At 30.7% G+C, this 18871-nt stretch overlaps 2 protein-coding genes across 17 annotated transcripts in view; one reads left to right on the top strand and one right to left on the bottom strand.

The window, feature by feature from the left end:
• Window positions 1–15279, top strand: part of LOC143251075 (B-cell receptor-associated protein 31-like) — a 37798-nt gene extending 22519 nt beyond the window's left edge. For 5 of the 14 annotated variants that reach the window (XM_076502430.1, XM_076502432.1, XM_076502429.1 and 2 more), the window contains exons 7-8: window positions 2285–2385; window positions 3663–6911. In XM_076502430.1, coding sequence (XP_076358545.1) covers window positions 2285–2385; window positions 3663–3749 — 188 coding nt within the window. In that variant the 3' untranslated portion in view covers window positions 3750–6911. Of the gene's footprint in view, window positions 1–2284; window positions 2386–3662; window positions 6912–13077 lie in introns of those variants that run through there. The other 9 variants (XM_076502436.1, XM_076502438.1, XM_076502435.1 and 6 more) reach the window with 4 other exon arrangements.
• Window positions 13625–18871, bottom strand: part of LOC143251074 (uncharacterized) — a 95370-nt gene continuing 90123 nt past the window's right edge. For 2 of the 3 annotated variants that reach the window (XR_013028482.1, XM_076502428.1), the window contains one exon: window positions 13625–13862. Coding sequence is in view for 1 of the 3 variants with exons in the window: in XM_076502428.1 (XP_076358543.1) it covers window positions 13851–13862 (12 nt within the window). In the remaining 2 variants the exon portion in view is untranslated. Of the gene's footprint in view, window positions 13863–15271; window positions 18695–18871 lie in introns of those variants that run through there. The other variant, XM_076502427.1, reaches the window with a different exon arrangement.

Here is an 18871-nt window from a genome sequence, read left to right as displayed (position 1 = left end):
GAGCCTTGAGCACCCACAACACCCGACATTTACATCACCCTTTACTACTAAATCAGGAGAGTGAGCCTTGAGCACCCACAACACCCGACATTTACATCACCCTTTACTACTAAATCAGGAGAGTGAGCCTTGAGCACCCACAACACCCGACATTTACATCACCCTTTACTACTAAATCAGGAGAGTGAGCCTTGAGCACCCACAACACCCGACATTTACATCACCCTTTACTACTAAATCAGGAGAGTGAGCCTTGAGCACCCACAACACCGACATTTACATCACCCTTTACTACTAAATCAGGAGAGTGAGCCTTGAGCACCCACAACACCCGACATTTACATCACCCTTTACTACTAAATCAGGAGAGTGAGCCTTGAGCACCCACAACACCCGACATTTACATCACCCTTTACTACTAAATCAGGAGAGTGAGCCTTGAGCACCCACAACACCCGACATTTACATCACCCTTTACTACTAAATCAGGAGAGTGAGCCTTGAGCACCCACAACACCCGACATTTACATCACCCTTTACTACTAAATCAGGAGAGTGAGCCTTGAGCACCCACAACACCGACATTTACATCACCCTTTACTACTAAATCAGGAGAGTGAGCCTTGAGCACCCACAACACCCGACATTTACATCACCCTTTACTACTAAATCAGGAGAGTGAGCCTTGAGCACCCACAACACCCGACATTTACATCACCCTTTACTACTAAATCAGGAGAGTGAGCCTTGAGCACCCACAACACCCGACATTTACATCACCCTTTACTACTTGCAGACATGGAAGTTTTATTTAATTAAAAAAATAAATTTACATTATCCCATAAAAAATTAAAGAAGTGCCATATAGATCTATCATTTCATCAGTTGAAAAACAAGATTACAAGAAACATATTATTTTTACCACTGATAAAATTATTTTATCTTTTTTTTTGTGAGAACCTATCACTCAACAATATAGATTTTTTTTTTTCAAGCACTTCCCAGAGTTTTTGTATAGATTTTAGTTTCACCTTGCTATGGTGCCAGGTCAAGTGGTTTGATAATTTACTTATGAAATACAGCTTTGTAAACAGCTATAAAACAAGTTAAAATAATAATTCGATAGCCCATGAATTTCGCTATCATGTTGTGGCAGGGTCAATACATAAGGTTACTTTGTTTTGTTTCTGAAGTCTGAAAATATCAGACATGTTTAACTAATGAATCATTTTGTGTTAAACATTCTGTGTGTAAACCTACTTGGAATAATGATTGTTAGATAAAGACTAATTTTGCTCAATTTGATTGTATTTGTTTTTTTTAACTGTCAATAGTAGAGTATTCTTGCAGTACAAGCTTACTTTACGTAGACATCTGATGCTCGTATGTAGCATCCAATATGTGCACATAAAAAATGTACATTTTGTTATTATTATTTGTAATATAAAACATAATTACTGTTACATTTATTACACCACCATCTGTATCTTACTATAGAATCAACAGGTTCAATACACTATTATATCTCATAGGACTGACCCCTTAGTCTGAATTCATGGATGGAAAGGTACTCTGCTGAGAAGAGTATCTTCTTTATGAATGTGGTCCATGGTCCAGTATAAGGCAGGTCTGTTCCACCTATTTTTCCTCAAATCCAATTCTGCTAATTAATATCTGGTTTGTAATTCTACCCAAACTCTGCTTGTTTGTATATTATTATGGTCTAGGTTGTTATCACTCTATCTTGTAACTTCTAGCTTAATATTGTATGTTTTATTTTCTGTTCCTCAGCTCTCACCTCTGTAACATTGTAGACATTCTGGCTTTTAGTATTTCAGGTAAGTCCACCTGATTACTTCCTCCCACTTTCCCCACAACTGAATATTCATAGCGACTGAAGCTTCCAACAAAATATAAGGAAAACAGAGGTTATGTAAAAATCCTCTGACACTTGTGCAGTAAGTCAGATGGAAATGGGAGAGTGGAGAATTGTGAAATAGTAAAACATCTCTTCACTGCGTAAAGGACATTCATAATTGTTTAGATGTATGCAATCACCCAGAAAGAGAGAGGTTGTGTCCTTAAGCACCTGTTTTATTAACAATGTGAGTTTAAGCTCAACAAGGAAAAACTTTCTGCGTGTATTTTAAATTAAAATGTAAAGTGCTGTCCGAACCGTAGGTTTTGTTTTAGGCTATTCATTCAACTAAACATATGTTTTACATGCATTTCTCTAATATACAGAAAGGGATTATTGAAATTGTTTTCATTGTATCTTTTTAAGAACTTGAACGTATGAAAAAAAACCGGAACTCTATGAAGGCACAAGCTGAGTCTGTTAACAAGGAATATGACAGGCTAGTCAAAGAATATGCAAACCTTCAGGTATTTCATTGTTATAGTACATTACTATTATTATTTGTAGTGAGTAGATATTTTGTTAAAGGTGACTTCCCTGTAATATACCTAAAAATTAAAGTTCTGTCATGTACTGGGTGGATGTTTTGCTTTTTAGAATTGTTACTGTGTGCATAGAAACCTAACATTTTGTGTTGTGCAAAAACAGCATGAGCAATATTGATGTTTTTCTAAGTAGAGAACTCTTAACCAGTTTTTTGTACAGAAAGGACTTTGTGAATTGAAAATAAGAGGATATGGCAGATCGTAATTTCTCTATTTGTCATTATGGTTATTTGAACTTTCATGAAATAGAAATTCTATAGTTGGAAATTGTATGAATATATTACTCAGAAATATTAAAATCCCATATTGTTTAAAACTCAGATTTAATAGGAGTAACAGAAAAAAAGAATAAAAAATATAAGATTACATTCTTAGCACTTCAGTCGTATTACAGTCTGTTATTTGCTGTTGTAGCTGTAATGAATCAGCCTGAATTGAGCATTGCTGGGAACTTGAAAATTTATAAAGATAAATAAGCTGTTACTAATTAACTTTGTTAGGATGCTGATTAGTATTTACCTATAGGTTAAGGTTCTCTATTAGCAAAGTGAACTAAAATATAAATAGTATTAATCTCTGTGTAGTACTTAATAAAGTTTGATAAGATTTTAGTTCTTAGGTCTCGTATAACTGTACTTTTTATATTATTTTGTATGAAATGCAACTTAATTGTTAAAATCCAGCTAATGGAAGTATCAGTACATCATGTTTGAAAATGAATAGTAATAACAATAACTTGTATAAATGTTGTTCAAACAACAGGGAGTTGTGTTTGAAGGATATAGCAAATGGTATTTGACCACTTAGTGAGAGGCAGAAATATTTATAAAGACCATTCTAGAAATGCAGCAGAATTTAAATTAAATATACATACAGAACAGTAGATTGGTTCAGAGTCTGACTGATAAATGATTTGCTTTGTCCACTAGTAAGTTGTGTCCCATAAGAGTTATAAACTTCTTATATCCTTACCAGAGACAAATAATTATGATATATGGTAATCTTGTAGCTTCTGCATGCTAATTTAGTTTAATATTGGGTTGAGGAATAATTTGTGAGCGTTTTCTCAAGTTAAAAAAATATATTTATAAATGAAATGCTTTCGCAAAATGTTTCATGTCATTTGGTAGATAATTTTTTGCTCTAATAGATGGTGTGTTTGATTTTCATATGCCTTTAATTTTTGCTTTCATTTTCAGCTCATTAAATGGAATGTCAAGTGGACAAAATCGAGCATTTTCGGCGCCATCTGCTTTTTGCATTTAATTTCTTGCAATTTTGTTTAAAACAATGCATACTATATACCTAGGTATTACATGAAATAAAGTATCATAATAAATGTTTTGGGTGTAATGTGTTCATGCATTGAAGTATTGTATAGTCTTGCATGTAATGCTTGAATGAAATTATTTAAAAACGCTCACGAATTATTCCTCAACCCAATATATTGACCATATGGTAGTAACATAAAAAAAAAAAATGTTCTTCAATGAGATTTCCTTTATTAGGTACAGTAGGTATTATTGAATATTTCTTTAGGTGTTGCTTTAAATATTTCAAAATCATCATCACTTTTAAATGGCAAATCTTAGTTTTTACAAGGCTTTTCAACTTTGATGATATTTGTAACATTTCACATAGTTTTCATATATTCGTAGTAGATTAAATTAAGATTTCTGATTAAGTGTTGAATTATTCAGGACTGAGAATGTGTATCATTTATATTACTATTCACATTGGTTGTCATAATATTTTAAAATATTTTACAGGAAGAGTTAGATGCAATCACGGGTAGTTCAAGTATTAAGAAAGATGAATAAAGACTTGAAAAAAACCCTTATGCTTCGAGTTGACTTAATAGGATATGAATGTTTATTTTCTGGTCAAACTGTGATTTTCCTTTTAGAAATGTATTAATAGCCCTGTTTTGTTTTTTTATTCATAAAAATCCTCAGTGTGTTAATAAAGTAAGAAATACAACATTTCTGTGGATTTTCTGTTATAAAAACACTTTTTCATTGTACATTTATTCTGGTATTAAATGCATTTGTTTTGCTATCATCAATGTTTTATCACTTATGCCCCACCCCTAGTGGCTCAACAGTAACTTTGAAGGCTTAAAATGTTGAAAAAACAATGACAAGAAACAGGTACTTATATTATTTGTGGGGACAGCATAGATAGCTCTGTGGGTAAGTACAAACAAACCATCATAATTGTGGTACACAAACTGCAAGGACATGGTGTATGAGTAAGGGACACAAACTATGACTATCAGAGCATATGAATTTTAAAGTAAAGAAGTTTTAAAACTACTGTACAAGTAATATAATAACAACAATTAACTTGGGAAAATGGCACTACACTATATACCCAAATAGTTTATACAAAGTGTAGTAAAAGCAATGTTAGAAAAGTTTATGTTTCATTGCTTTGTGATATCAAAGTGGAGCCATATTAGTGGAGGGTTGTGACTGAATTAAAATCTTTAGTTTTATCAGTGTAGTGATCAGCTTAGAACTTCAATCTGGAAGTTATCGATTTAGCTAAGCCTATCTGCTTGTTTTTGTTTGTTTATGCAGTCTCTATCAATTTAGCTAAGTGTTTGTTTGTGCAGTCTTTATCCATTTAGTTAAGTTTGTCTGCTTGTTTGTGTGGGTTTCATTAATCTAGTTAAATCTGTTTGTTTGTGTGGTCTCTATTAATTAGCTAAGTCTGTCAACTTGTTTGTTTCTGCAGTTTTTTCAATTTAGCTAAGCTTATCTGCTTGTTTGTGTGGGTGTCATTAATCTAGTTAGATCTGTTTGTTTGTGTGGTCTCTATCAATTTTTAGTAGAGTCTGTTTACTTGTTTATGTGGACCTTATCAGTTTAATTAAATCTCTTGTTTTTTGTGTGTAAGTACAGAGTTGCACAATGGGCCATCTGCAGTGTGCTCAGTACAGCTATTTGAACTTGACTTTTAGCATCATGAGCCCACAAGCTTACTGCTGGGCTACTGTGGGGTTGCTAAGTCAATGATAAGGACTGTTACTCAGTGGAACTTTGTGAAAGTTTTGAGTATGGAAATGTTTTTTTTGTTTTAACTTCCATTTTTCATATTTCATAATTATGAAGGATAGCTATTACTCTAAATTTAGAAAAAAATCTTGCATTCATTTGTATTGAAACTCATCATGAACCATGACAGTAGTTCATAACAAGGTTCACCCAGGAATTTTATAAAAATTCTAATAGCACATATAGGCAAAAACCATCCTAAAAAAGCAGACTTGTTATTGAAATAACAATCAAGACCTTTTTTCTCAGTGGTTAAAGCTGCTAAAATGTTGATAATAGCAAAAAAGTTGATTATTTGGTTGTTAGACAAACCCTAAAATTTGTTTGTTTTGTTCTTTATATTATTATTCAGTTCTTGTTTCATTAGCCTACAGAAAAAAAAATGGTTATGAATTTTTTTTTTAAATATACAAGAAACAAAGCGTATTTTCAATACCCCTTGTTTCTTGTATATTTTTAAATAAACCAAAAAACATCAAAATTCTTGTGTAAACAACATTACCACTACCCCTTGAAGTTAGCATACTCACAAATGTCTGGTAGTCCTTTAAGAAGCACAAATACAGGGTGAAAATGGAATTACAAATCAGTATGAACATTAGGTGATTGTAACATCTAAATACGTAAAGCTTTATACATAATACAACTGATGTATTAAAGGAGCCAATGTCTATTTCATGTATGAAGTGAAGTTGTAGTAAAAAAAAAAATCGGTATATATAATAAATTTTATTACATGTGTTTGTTGATTAATTACTTTAAAAGACATTAAGATTTTTTTAAAGTAACACTTTAGGTTTACAAGATGTACTTGTAAAGGTTGCTGTTCTAATGATGAAATTTCAAACATGATTAGTGGGGATTGTGTCTTATCTATTTATATGTTAGCAGTTGATACACATTACATATAGAGAAGTAGACACATGGAAATGATAAAAGTTTAGTATAATCTCAGAAAAATTTCTAAAACATTGTTGGTTATCATAATATTTTTAAATATTTTGCATCAAGAGTTAGATGTGATTGCTTGTAGTTCAGGTTATAAATAATATAATCAAATGAATGTTAATGGTAAATGCATTAACATATCCAGTTAATTAACTATTAACATTATTTTCACAGTTTTCTCATGCATTGTCAGTGTAACATATTATATTAAGTGGACATAATTGTACAATAAATAGGGAGCATAGTTTTGTTTTGTTTCCAAATTATTATACATCTATTTTGATTGGATGTTAATACTCAAACTAATATGATCAAATAGTCAATAGCTACTGTAAATCATCATGAACCGTATCTCCTAGCTATGCTTATTATCATTACAATATGTAAGGTTAGCCATCATATCAAGTAATCCTTTGACCATCGTTAAGCAAAAAAAAAACCCCAGGAACAATATAATTAAAATATTGTGAATTTAAAAACTTGCAAATAGAAATCATAAAAAAAAATGAGGAAACAAGATTGGATATAATGTAGACATTATTCACTCAAACTACAAATCCATATTTCAACTCCATCAAATGCAATTTTAAGTAACAGCATGAAGACATAATAAGGGTTTGCAGTTCAAATAAATAATGTCCACAGTATCTTCAGCATTGTTTGAGTATTGTTTTAAAAATCCATATTTTCAGATTTTTAAATTCACAGGTTTTTATCTTATTTCTAAAGTAACATTAATAACAATTTCTTTTCAATGCTATAGTGAAATTATATCTAAAAATCATGAGTGAAAAATAATATGTCCAATCTTTTTCCAGTTATTTTATTTTGTCTTTATTTGTATATAGCATGTACTAACTACTGGTTTGTACGTGTTATGCATACATTTTTGTACAAGTGCATTAGAAAATCAGTAATTAAATTTACTAGAGTTAAAAAATATTTTGATGAATAATTTTTGTTGCAACTTTGTACATGTGACTAGTATACAAAACCAGTTGTTAATTTTGAGATGGAATAATATTTCATTTTAAGAATAATTCAGATAATAATGTTGGTTAAACTCTATAATAAAAGGTAAAAGTGTGTCATTTGTGTGTTACTTTCACTTAAAATGAGGAAACTATGATAATGGATGATACAATTATTATTTTTTGGGTAATTGCCACTGGAAATATGGAAGAATTTATTTTTTTCATGTAGCAATCTAACAATAATAATAACATTTTACAATTTGTATTAAAAAAAGTGTGTGAAGAACTTAAGTACATACTAGCTGCTTCAACTAATTATCTAACATAATATAAAGCATGTCTTATTTTGTCTGATACCTCATTAATGAAAGGATATCTTATTGACTGATAAATATAGATTATAAGTCTTATGCTTTGCCTTGCTGTCATTATAATGTAGCTTTTATACTGTTTTTGGTAAGTTAACACTGGTAATTGTTGAATCAACACTTTTAATTTATGCAGTTTTATTATTACCAATACTAATTCAGTCACTTTTATGCATATATAAGTTTAAAATATTGAGTGTGTGCTTTTAAAACATTATAAACTGATATGATATTTTCAGAGGTCTTCCCTCTTCTGTTTAATGTAACATTTTTACCAGAATTCAAGTTAACAAACAGTGAATTGTTCAATGTGTTAATATACTTGTATATTAGTTGTTTGAAATAAAATGGTTAAAGCTTCACTCCAGCTATTTCTTTTGCAAAAAAAAACTCGGACATTGCACGTTTTACTGCACATTTTTCAGTAGAATCATAACTTTGAATTACAGGTATGCACGTCTTTAAATTTTATCATAATTCAAGTGTTGCTACAAATTAGCATTTAAGGTTGCATTATAGAATGTAATTTTATTTACCCATGTTACTAATTTTTCCTTTGTATGTATGCTGAAATGAAATCTGCAATATTATAATTATTTTAATGTGGACTGTTATGAAGCCAGAGTTTTTCAAATATTCCATCTTTCTGAAGATTAATGTTTAATGCATTGTTAACCACTCAATTTTTAAGAAACATGTTTTATTAATACATCAAAATTAAATAATGACATCTATAATTTAAAAAGTAGATATTCTGACAGTCTTACACAATCATATTTTTAAACTACCAAGACATTTTGTTCATATATTGTAACATCAAAAATATATAATTTCCCCACCTTTGCTTGTAATTAAATGGTTATTAATTTAGTACAAATGAGCAGACAGCTTAAAGTTGAATAATGTTTAAAAAGGTTTTCTTAGAAGCAACTGTTGGAAACCAGAGGAATAAAAGTAGGTTTTTTAATCAAAATGATTATTTCTTTCAACTGTTATTTTAAATTCTAGAGGAAGCATTTAGTTATCCAATACGCTTGAAATTGGTAAGGGTTAATGAGAATTAAGCTTTGTATTCTAAAGACAGCTGTTGTTGGTATTAAAACTTTAATTACAGTAAAGTACAGATTAATATTTTGTCCTTCTTAGGCCATCTTTGGGATAGTTATGGAGATTTATGCTTTAGTAAATTCTTTCTAGAGCTTTCCTGGTATTAGTAGCAATTAATGTAACAAACGTTTTACTTTTTCTTGTTCCTGGACAGAAAGTGTTATTTCCCAAATGCTTATGCCTAAAGTAAATGAAAAGACCTATTTTTCTCTTCAAACTTTGCTTTTGTGACCTGGGAGCATAATAATGAAAACATGATGGGAGACTATGTTTGGGGGCTGATACATGAAAGTGATTTACATTACAGTCGCAAATCTCGAAAAGCTACTCACTTCTAAACATTTTTTGTTAATTTTTCTATAACTTTAGTATAAATACACATAAATCTTGATTCATATGTTGTTTTATTCAGACCTTATATAAATAAAAATGTGCAAATTTGCCCATTTTACATAGAAAATAGGTTAATTTGTAAATTTCATTATCCAGGTCACTAAAGCAAAGTTTGAAGGGAATAATGGCCATTTTCTGTACTTTTATAACATAAGCCATTAAGAAATAACACATACTATCCAGGAACAAAATTTGTGTTACATAGTGTAATCTAAGTCTTTCAAATGAGAGTAAACTGAGCTAAATGTTAAAGTTATGCAAGTTAAAAAAATTGAATCATGTTTTTGTATTACATGAAGATTGAAATGTGTGACCAGTCACTGTTTGAAGAGAGTTGTTTTTGTCAGTATATGTGAATATTGTGAGATTTCAAACTATAACGTGAGAAGAAGTCTATATTTTTGTAAAGCCTGTGTTTAAAGAAGTACTTGTGAATTAATTATGCAAATATAACCAAGTTTATTAGGTTTTAGTATTGTATACAAAGCAAAGAAACCATAATGAAGCTAACCCAAATATCAGAAAAAATTATTAAAATAGCTAAATAAATATTAAAATTGATATTTAAAAACTGTTTTTTGCCCAATTTGTCACACATTATCAGATTCCCAAATATTATATTAAAGTCACAGCATGTGTATAAGTAGCTGTATTTTAGTCAGTATTTGTACATCTCAAATAGAATAAAATAAAAGTATTATAATTATTTCAAAATGTAACCTGTTATGTCTTTTTTCTTATTTTTGATGATCTAAATGCATAATCCGAGGATTGTGGGTTCAAATCCCTATCACAACAAACATGCTTGCATTTTCAGCTGTAGGGACATTATAATGTGATGGCCAATCCCACTTTTCATTAGTAAAAGAGTAGCTCAAAAGATATTGATGGATGGTGATGGTTAGCTGCCTTCCCTCTAGTCTTACACTGCTAAATTAGGGACAACTAGTGCAAATAGCCCTAATGTAGCTTTGTGCAAAATTCAAGACAAACCAAACTAATCTAAATGCATACTTTCCCTTGTATGCCTGATAATTCATTGTAAGTTAGATGAAATATCAGTCACTTTTAATTATTATTATTTTTTTTTTAGTTTTTTTTAACCCTAAGTCATAGCTTAACCAGGCCAAGATCCCTAAAAGTTAAAAGATAAATTCTTCACATCATCAGATCCCGTAGTTGTCATTTATGGCTTTTCAATCTTTTGCCATTTAGATTTAGATCTAAAGAGTCTAAAACAAGTAAAAACTAAATGATTTTTGTACAGCCTCGATACTGATTAACAAATTCAATCACTAAGGTGAATTGTTATTTTGAGCATAACATTTGCTATGAACTTGGAAATTTCAGCACATACAACATCCAGAAGGATTTCAATAAAAGCGTTAATAGACAAAGTACATAAAAGATGTCTTTTACAAAAGGAACTAAGAGAGCAGTGGATGAACCTCACAAACCATCTGTGTTGTCACCATCAATATTGTCAACAGTTTTAGTTTCTTAAAGGAACTGTCAATTTGTTTCATGTTAGTTTTCTTTTGCTCTGTTTACCTGAAAATGTTTTCTCAGTGGACCACGTCAGCATCTACTACACTTATTATTACCCCTCGAAACACTTTTACTCTGCAGTTACAATCAATAGGGGGCGTAGTTTTATTTTGTTACCATATTATTATACATCTATTTTGTGTGCATGAACACATGAAATACCACAAAAAAATGATATTTTGCCAGAAAATACTGACCAAAATGTGACAAAAATTTTGAAGAACTTCTCAGTGGAAAAGAAGTTACAAATTATATTTTTACAAAATTTGAAAAACCTATGAAATGATACACACTGTAGATGTATCACCAATGTAGACCTAGTTAATTTGTAAATTACTTAGGGTTAACAAAAACATGAAATGTTTTTTTTTTTTTTTTAACGAAAATAGGTGGCCATTTAAATTGTTTTGTAACAGACATAATGTATGTCATTGTCTCATTGATTTTATATTTGTTAGGTTTCAATGAATGTGTAATCTATTTATAATTAGGTGTACTTAAGTAGTCATTGGTGTGTTCAGATTTCTTGGTTTATGAGTAAGTTCAAATATGTTGCTTTAATTAATAAGCTCACTGACTGTGATAATTAAATAATAATATTTATGTTTCTTTTAAGCTTTCTGTTCTGAAGAAAATCGACATTGTGTTGAGTTTTCTAAGTTTTGTCTTGTAATTATTCGGAATCTATAAACTATAGCTTGGTATTAGTTTTTGTGCAGCTGAGAACACATCTTCATAAGAGAATGGTGTACTGCTTTTGCAATGGAGGAATCGGAAATTTCAGTGAATACTATAAAGTTCTTTTTTTTTGTAAATCTGAGAAAGTAATTTGATTTTTATATCATCTTGAAAAATTATTAAAACATTGCTTTATGTGTAACATTGAGGTGGAAATAACTAGATTTCAAGTAATGCAACAGAAACAAGCAAAATGTATTTAAAATAGTTTATATTACAAAACTGTGAGATAAATACATAAATGTGATTAGCCTGTGTGGCTGCAAGCACATCTAAACAGGAACAAATGCTATGCATATCACACAGCCTACATTTTTCTCGATATGGCTGTATGCATCTAAACAGATTCAATACAAAGCACACAACATACATTTTTTGGAGAAGATGCCTGTACACATCTAAGAAGTGATGGGCATACAGGACATAAGCTACTTTTTCTTAGGATGGCTGTATGCATTTAAACAAATACAAATGCAGTGTCTTGGTACAACAGTTGTATACGTCTAAGTAGTGATGGGCTTAGTGTGTAGGACATAACCTACTTTTTTTTAGGATGGCTGTATGCCTCTGAACAGATACAAATGCAGTGTCTTGGTACAACGGTTGTATACGTCTAAGTAGTGATGGGCTTAGTGTATAGGACATAACCTACTTTTTCTTAGGATGGCTGTATGCCTCTAAACAGATACAAGTGCAGGGTCTTGGTACAACGGTTGTATACGTCTAAGTAGTGATGGGCTTAGTGTGTAGGACATAACCTACTTTTTTTTAGGATGGCTGTATGCCTCTGAACAGATACAAATGCAGTGTCTTGGTACAACGGTTGTATACGTCTAAGTAGTGATGGGCTTAGTGTATAGGACATAACCTACTTTTTCTTAGGATGGCTGTATGCCTCTAAACAGATACAAGTGCAGGGTCTTGGTGCAACGGTTGTATACATCTAAGTAGTGATGGGCTTAGTGTATCGGACACAGCCTATTTTTTCTTAGGATGGCTGTACACATCATCTAAGTAGTGATGAGCTAAGTATAAAGGACACAACATATCTATTTTTTAGGATGGCTATATGCATCTAAACAGATACAAAAGCAGTGTTTTGGTACAATGGTTATACACATCTAAGTAGTGATGGGCTAAGTATATAGGACACAACCTATCTATTTCTTGTATACATCTAAATAGTGACAAGCACAGAGATTACCACACAATGTACACTTAGAACTATAACACTATGAAAATATTTATGATCCAAAACTGAAATGTATTTAATAAAACATTTTGTTCTGTTTATATATACAAAATAGTATTTTTGTTTTAGTTTTATATAATGTAATCAAATTTTAAAATATCAAAATTTTCATGTCATAATTTTTGTTGATGGTCTGTATTTGTTAAAATGAATAAAAGATTAAATATTTAATTATATTTTTATTAAATATAATTATTAATTATGAAAATTTTAATTCATGTTTTCAGTGTTGCTCTGTTACCGTCCTCGTGAGTGTTTAATGAAAGGCTGTGTGTGAGAAGTGGCTAGGATTTTCTTGAAAGGAATGCTGGTACTCTTACTTGCTCTTCTGGAGCCTTATCATCATGGGTTTTTTTTTGTCAACTAACTTAATTGAATATTTTCAAGAGGGGTATCCAGGTTTTGTTAATTTTTATGTTCTATGTATTATGACTTAGTTGATGTAGGAAGATTTTTCTTGTGCTTTTCACATACCACTTTACTGTACTATTCTAATTTATTATATATTCTTCTCTGGCATGATGGGATATTGCAGAGAGAGTGCTATTACAGCCTTGTATGTTTGGTTGTTATTATTATCTTGATTTCTAACATTTGTTGGTATTATGTGTGTTTGAGTCCAAATTTGCAAGATATGTTCTGAATGTTTTTGCTCTCCATTAGGTCTTATATATACTAACTAAGATCATATGTTGTGGTTCAGAAAACTCTACTGACTTTGTTATCTTAAAGCCACAAATAAGTTAAAACACAAAAATAATCAGCCAGATATAAGATACCATGACATGCCACTACAGGACTTTTATTCTGTGGATTCATAGCTTCAAAAAAATATAGATTATACTAGATTTGTAGTTGTTATGGATCTCATCAGCTTGGAGTATCTTTCATGTCACTGATGCATTGCAGTAGAGAAGTCAGGCTGATAGTACTTTCAGTTGATACAACCTCATGTTAGATGTACACTGGTGTTGCCAGTTGAAAACGATTGATTCATTTTTCATACTTGATTCTGTAAGAAAAACTTAATGTTACACACTAAAAATATTTAATTCCTGTAGTACATTTCGTGTATGTAAGACATATTAATACTAAAAATAAACGACCTTACAACCAGAATGTTGATTTCATTAAACCCTGAAAGTTGAGTGCCTAATTAAATAAAAGCAACATTTTTTGTGTTATGTGGTCGTTTATTTCTGGTATTAACACGAACATTATGATTGATTTTTTACGAGTCCCCTGTTGCTACAGCAGTTAGGTATATGGACTTATAGTGTTAAAATCTAGGGTTCAATTTCCTGGGGTGTACAGAATGCAGATAACTCTGTTGCGTACCTTTGTGCTAAAAACACAAACAAAATGCTTGTTATGAAGTTATAAAGTAATGGGTACATGACAGAAGATCTTTGTCTCTTACAAAAATATTAAAATCCCACCTCTGTCCCATCTTCTGCATTAGGTTTCTTAAAGCAGCAGTTTATCTGTTTACATTTTTCGCAAATGTGTTATGGTGTAGCGAAAATTAAACTTGAAAAGATCACTCTGGAAGATTTAAATAGGCATTCTTAAATATACTTTATTAAATATCTTGATAGCCAAACAAAAAACAAGTTATTTACATGGCAAGTATTACACCTTTATTTATAACGAACAGTAAACAATTTCAACAATTGATGTAACTGTAAGATCAGGAAACATGCTAAGCCTTATCACTTCATTATTGAATAGAACCAAGATCGTAAGGGAAAAAGATTATACCAGCTGTTACCAGAATATTAGTAAGCTGTTTAATTACTGGTTATTCACATACATAAATTCAAATCACATCTATTTAATACACCAATTCCTAATAAGTTTCTAAAAGCACAGCAACGAACTTTAAATTTAAAACATTTCACCTAAGACATAGCTTACAAGCTCATTATTGCTAACTTATAAAATATCGGTCACGCCATTTGCTAACACATCTCATTAGAAATTTAAATTTGTGATTTTCATCAACGAGCTTTTCTTTTGTCATCAACAAAGTACCTTATCACATTATCATCCTTTAATATCCAATATGTGATATTAGAGCACATTAAAACTGATAATCAATCATTCAAACACCGTATTTACCGATCTTGTAAGAAATTTTGTGATCTAAACTTATCAATCGCATTGTGATATAATATCACACCAAAATTACGTGCTGACAGATCATATTCTACCATCTGAATAATTGAATTAGTTGCAAGTATGTATATTATATATATATATATATATAATACATTAAAACCTGTGTAAGGCAGACGGCACGGGACAAAGTAAAATTTTCGTCTTAGACAGTGAACATGTATTTCTTTAATTATATCTAATTTTTGAGCGGAACGCTATACTTGCTTGACTCAAGGGAAGTAAGACGTTTGTGAATAAAGTTATTATACTGTTTATGTTTATTTATTAGAATAAGAACAAAAATAGACATTCAAAATTCAAGTACACAAAATCTTAATCATATTTATTTGAAAAAAGTGCCAAATTTCAACTCTTTCGTTTTTTTAATGGGCTTTCTCATGCGGTTAAAAGAGAACGCCAATTCTAGGGCCGTTTCATGAAGTACATTTTCCTCTTCATTTTTGCATACAATTTACTAGTATTTATATAACTTAACACTTGCGATGAAATAGGAATTTCTATGTCCTGACTATCTTTTCCATTTTATTCATCTTCTGAATCTCTCAAACTGTTACCATCTCGCAATTCTATTATAGATTTTAAATCAATTTCATCAACTTCTGTTAAAACATTCTTGTCAACGTTCACAAAACTTTCCATGTTCACAGAATCATCTACATCAATCTTCTCAGAGTGTGGATTTCACTAGAATTGTCATAACAAACAACTTCTTCACAATCTCTGCAATTATTAAGAATAAATCCACAGTTTCGAAAGCACTTTATTTCGCATTCATCTTTTATGCATTTGATTGAATGACTTAAAAATGCAATTTCATCTAACACGTCAATTTTCATGGCCATTTCAGATGCTCTCTTCCAGTCGTAAATGTTTGCAATTATTTGCTGAAGCATCATTTTTCTGTATATCAATTTTTTACACTGCATAATTCTATTATCTAGTGGCTGTAGAACTGATGTACATGGAGGTAGAAAGACTAAACGAACATTTGAAATCGAACTTTTGGGTGACAAGTTGCATTATCTAGGAAAAATAGAATATTCCTGTTTCCTTGTTCCATTCTTTTGCTTAATTTGTTAAAAAATTCCTCGAATATAGCACTTGTTATCCATGCTTTATTATTCGCTTTCCATTCCACAGGAAGTTGATTCTTCCTTAAATTTTCGAAGCAGCGCGGATTTCCACTTTTACCTATTACCCATGGTAAATTTCTCCTAAGTTTTAAAATTAGGGAAGATAAGAATTTATTTTTTGTGAGAATTATTTAAGAAGTAGAATTTTGCACTTAAAATACAAATATATTTCTAGAAATCATGAATCTAATTTAACTGCAAAAATAATGACGGCAGAAAAAAGAACAGAATATATTTAACCAACACTTACTGTAACAAAATGTCCAATAATTTATTAACATTTAAACAAATTAGTGATTAAACAAGAATTTATTAATAGTTAAAGAAATTATTAATTAAATAAGAAATTAATATTTAATCAAAACATTTTTTTCTGCCTTACTCAGGTTACATAGATGAGGTAGATGATAGTTTTCGGTGCGCGTTACGCAGGTTCCGCCGTATATAGGGCCTTTTATAAGAGAAATCTTAAGATAATACTGCAAAATTTCCGGCTTGTACAGGTTTCAATATATATATATATATATATACTTAGGACTTTTCAAACATATTAACGATTATTTATAACGGTGAATAATTTTATATAGATATATTGTCCACAACTTTGTTTTAAATCATCTAAAACAGTTGTTTCTTGGTGATATAATTTTAACATATATTCAATGGTAGCAGAAAATAACATTGTTTATATTCCATGAATTTGTAGTGGGCGCCTCTAACGTGGATTGTAGACCTAAACTAGCGAATCACTTCTCTTCACAGATACTGCACGTCAACTGACATTATCATCAACAGAAACAGCTAGCACCATAGACATGATGAAATGCATAGAAGTTTTTCAAATAATATCAAAAGTTTTACTTGGATTCTTAAGTAAAAATCTTTAAATTTGGCACAAACACCCATAGCAATAATGGGCTCTTTACGCCATTTTTATATTCAGGTTATAATGAAGAAGGAAACGTTTATGCTCGAAATTCTTCACAATTTTAGCACCGTATATCGACATTTGTATGATGTCAGAAAATTAGTCAAAATACCTGCGAAAAGCATAGTGATCTGGCGCTACATCATTCCCATCTAGTGACTTCTTTCAAAATGAAAATTTAATGTTAACTTTAACATTTACGAAGAGTGAGTAATTTCTGTGTTTAAGGAGGAAATTACAAAGCGAAATTTGCAAATTCCAAAATATACAATAATACTATACTGACATTTATGAAACATCAAATCATGTACGGTATTACGAGTCGAAGATAAACTCGCAACAAATTTACAATTCATGTGAATTACGTTAAGAGCAGAGTTTAAATGATGAATATAAAACCCGCTGTTCTCGTGATGACAGAGTTGAATCCAATTTCTTCAGAACATTAATCAGCATAATAAAACACTTTAAAAATACGAGAATGCTACTAATATTTACCAACACAATAGCAAAATGCACAGAAGTACCATATTTCATTCGGCATTAGACGATGGAAATTAGAAGAGAATTTGAAGACGAAGATATATTTGTTTGGTTTGGTACTACAATTAAATAAAATGAAAATATTAAAGTAGTACCATATTGAAAAATATCTATTAGAGCGGGCCTACAAATATCTGAATGCAATAAGGCAATACATTCTTTTCTGAAACAGAAATCATTAAATAATACAAAACTCTAATACAAGGCTCATATTAGCGTCCGACATTTCGATCCGAAATATCGCTTTTTTTTGTGACAACACAAATTAATTTGTATTATGAATCACTGTTAAACTGATGTTAGTTTTTGCAATAACACACGAGTTTGTAATATACACATTGAACCAGTAAGAACACTGTTATCAAAATTAAAACACAACTGAGGTAGAAATTGAATTGGCAATTAGAAAAAGAAAAGATATTAATATTTTCTATCTTAGAGTTAATGTCCATTACTGAAATACTATTAGGGCTTGAAGTAAATGATATAACTCGCATTTGACTACTGCATTAAAGTTTCTAACATCAGAAGGGAATGCCATCTGCCATTTTACATTTTAGCACGTAAATAACACTAGGAAGGCTGCACAATTAAATGTAGTTTAAAGCTGTATTTACTACATATATATATATATATATATTTTTTACATGTTGAATTAATTATGTAAAGATAATTAGGCTTCTGGTAGTGTAGAAACTGCACCTTCGGATATGAGCGTTTGATCACCAGGAAGAAAAACTGTAAATGAAACAGGATCGGATTACGTAATCACCACATTATATAACGCACGAACACACAGTTGAAGTGAGAAGCTAATTCGATGTCAACTACGAATATTTCACTTTGTACAAAGTAGAATATATCTCTGAAGAAATGGTTAGAGAGAGGAAAGTGTCAAGGCTTTTTCACAGCATTCAAACGTAGAAACTAGTGTCACTTTTAAGACAGTTCTAAAAGGTATAATTTTAAAGTATTAAACAGGAAAGACGGACGTCAAGAGGCTCACGCAACGCAATATGCACTTACATTCCAAACTGTAAGGTACGTTACTTTCAGCATCTGGTACATGAGAGAAATAGAAAGAATACAATTAGGCATAGAAAATGAGAACAAATGTAGTAACAAATTACCGTTTGAAGTTTAAAGAATCTCAGGAAATCAATATTTTCTCACGAGAAATTAACTAGTTTATTAGTGTACAAAAACACATCTCTATGCGCAAAACCTTTGCACTCG

The sequence above is a fragment of the Tachypleus tridentatus genome, chromosome 5 (genome assembly GCF_004210375.1).
Source record: "Tachypleus tridentatus isolate NWPU-2018 chromosome 5, ASM421037v1, whole genome shotgun sequence".
Lineage (NCBI taxonomy): Eukaryota > Metazoa > Arthropoda > Merostomata > Xiphosura > Limulidae > Tachypleus > Tachypleus tridentatus.
This window is presented reverse-complemented; position numbering and strand designations above follow the sequence as displayed.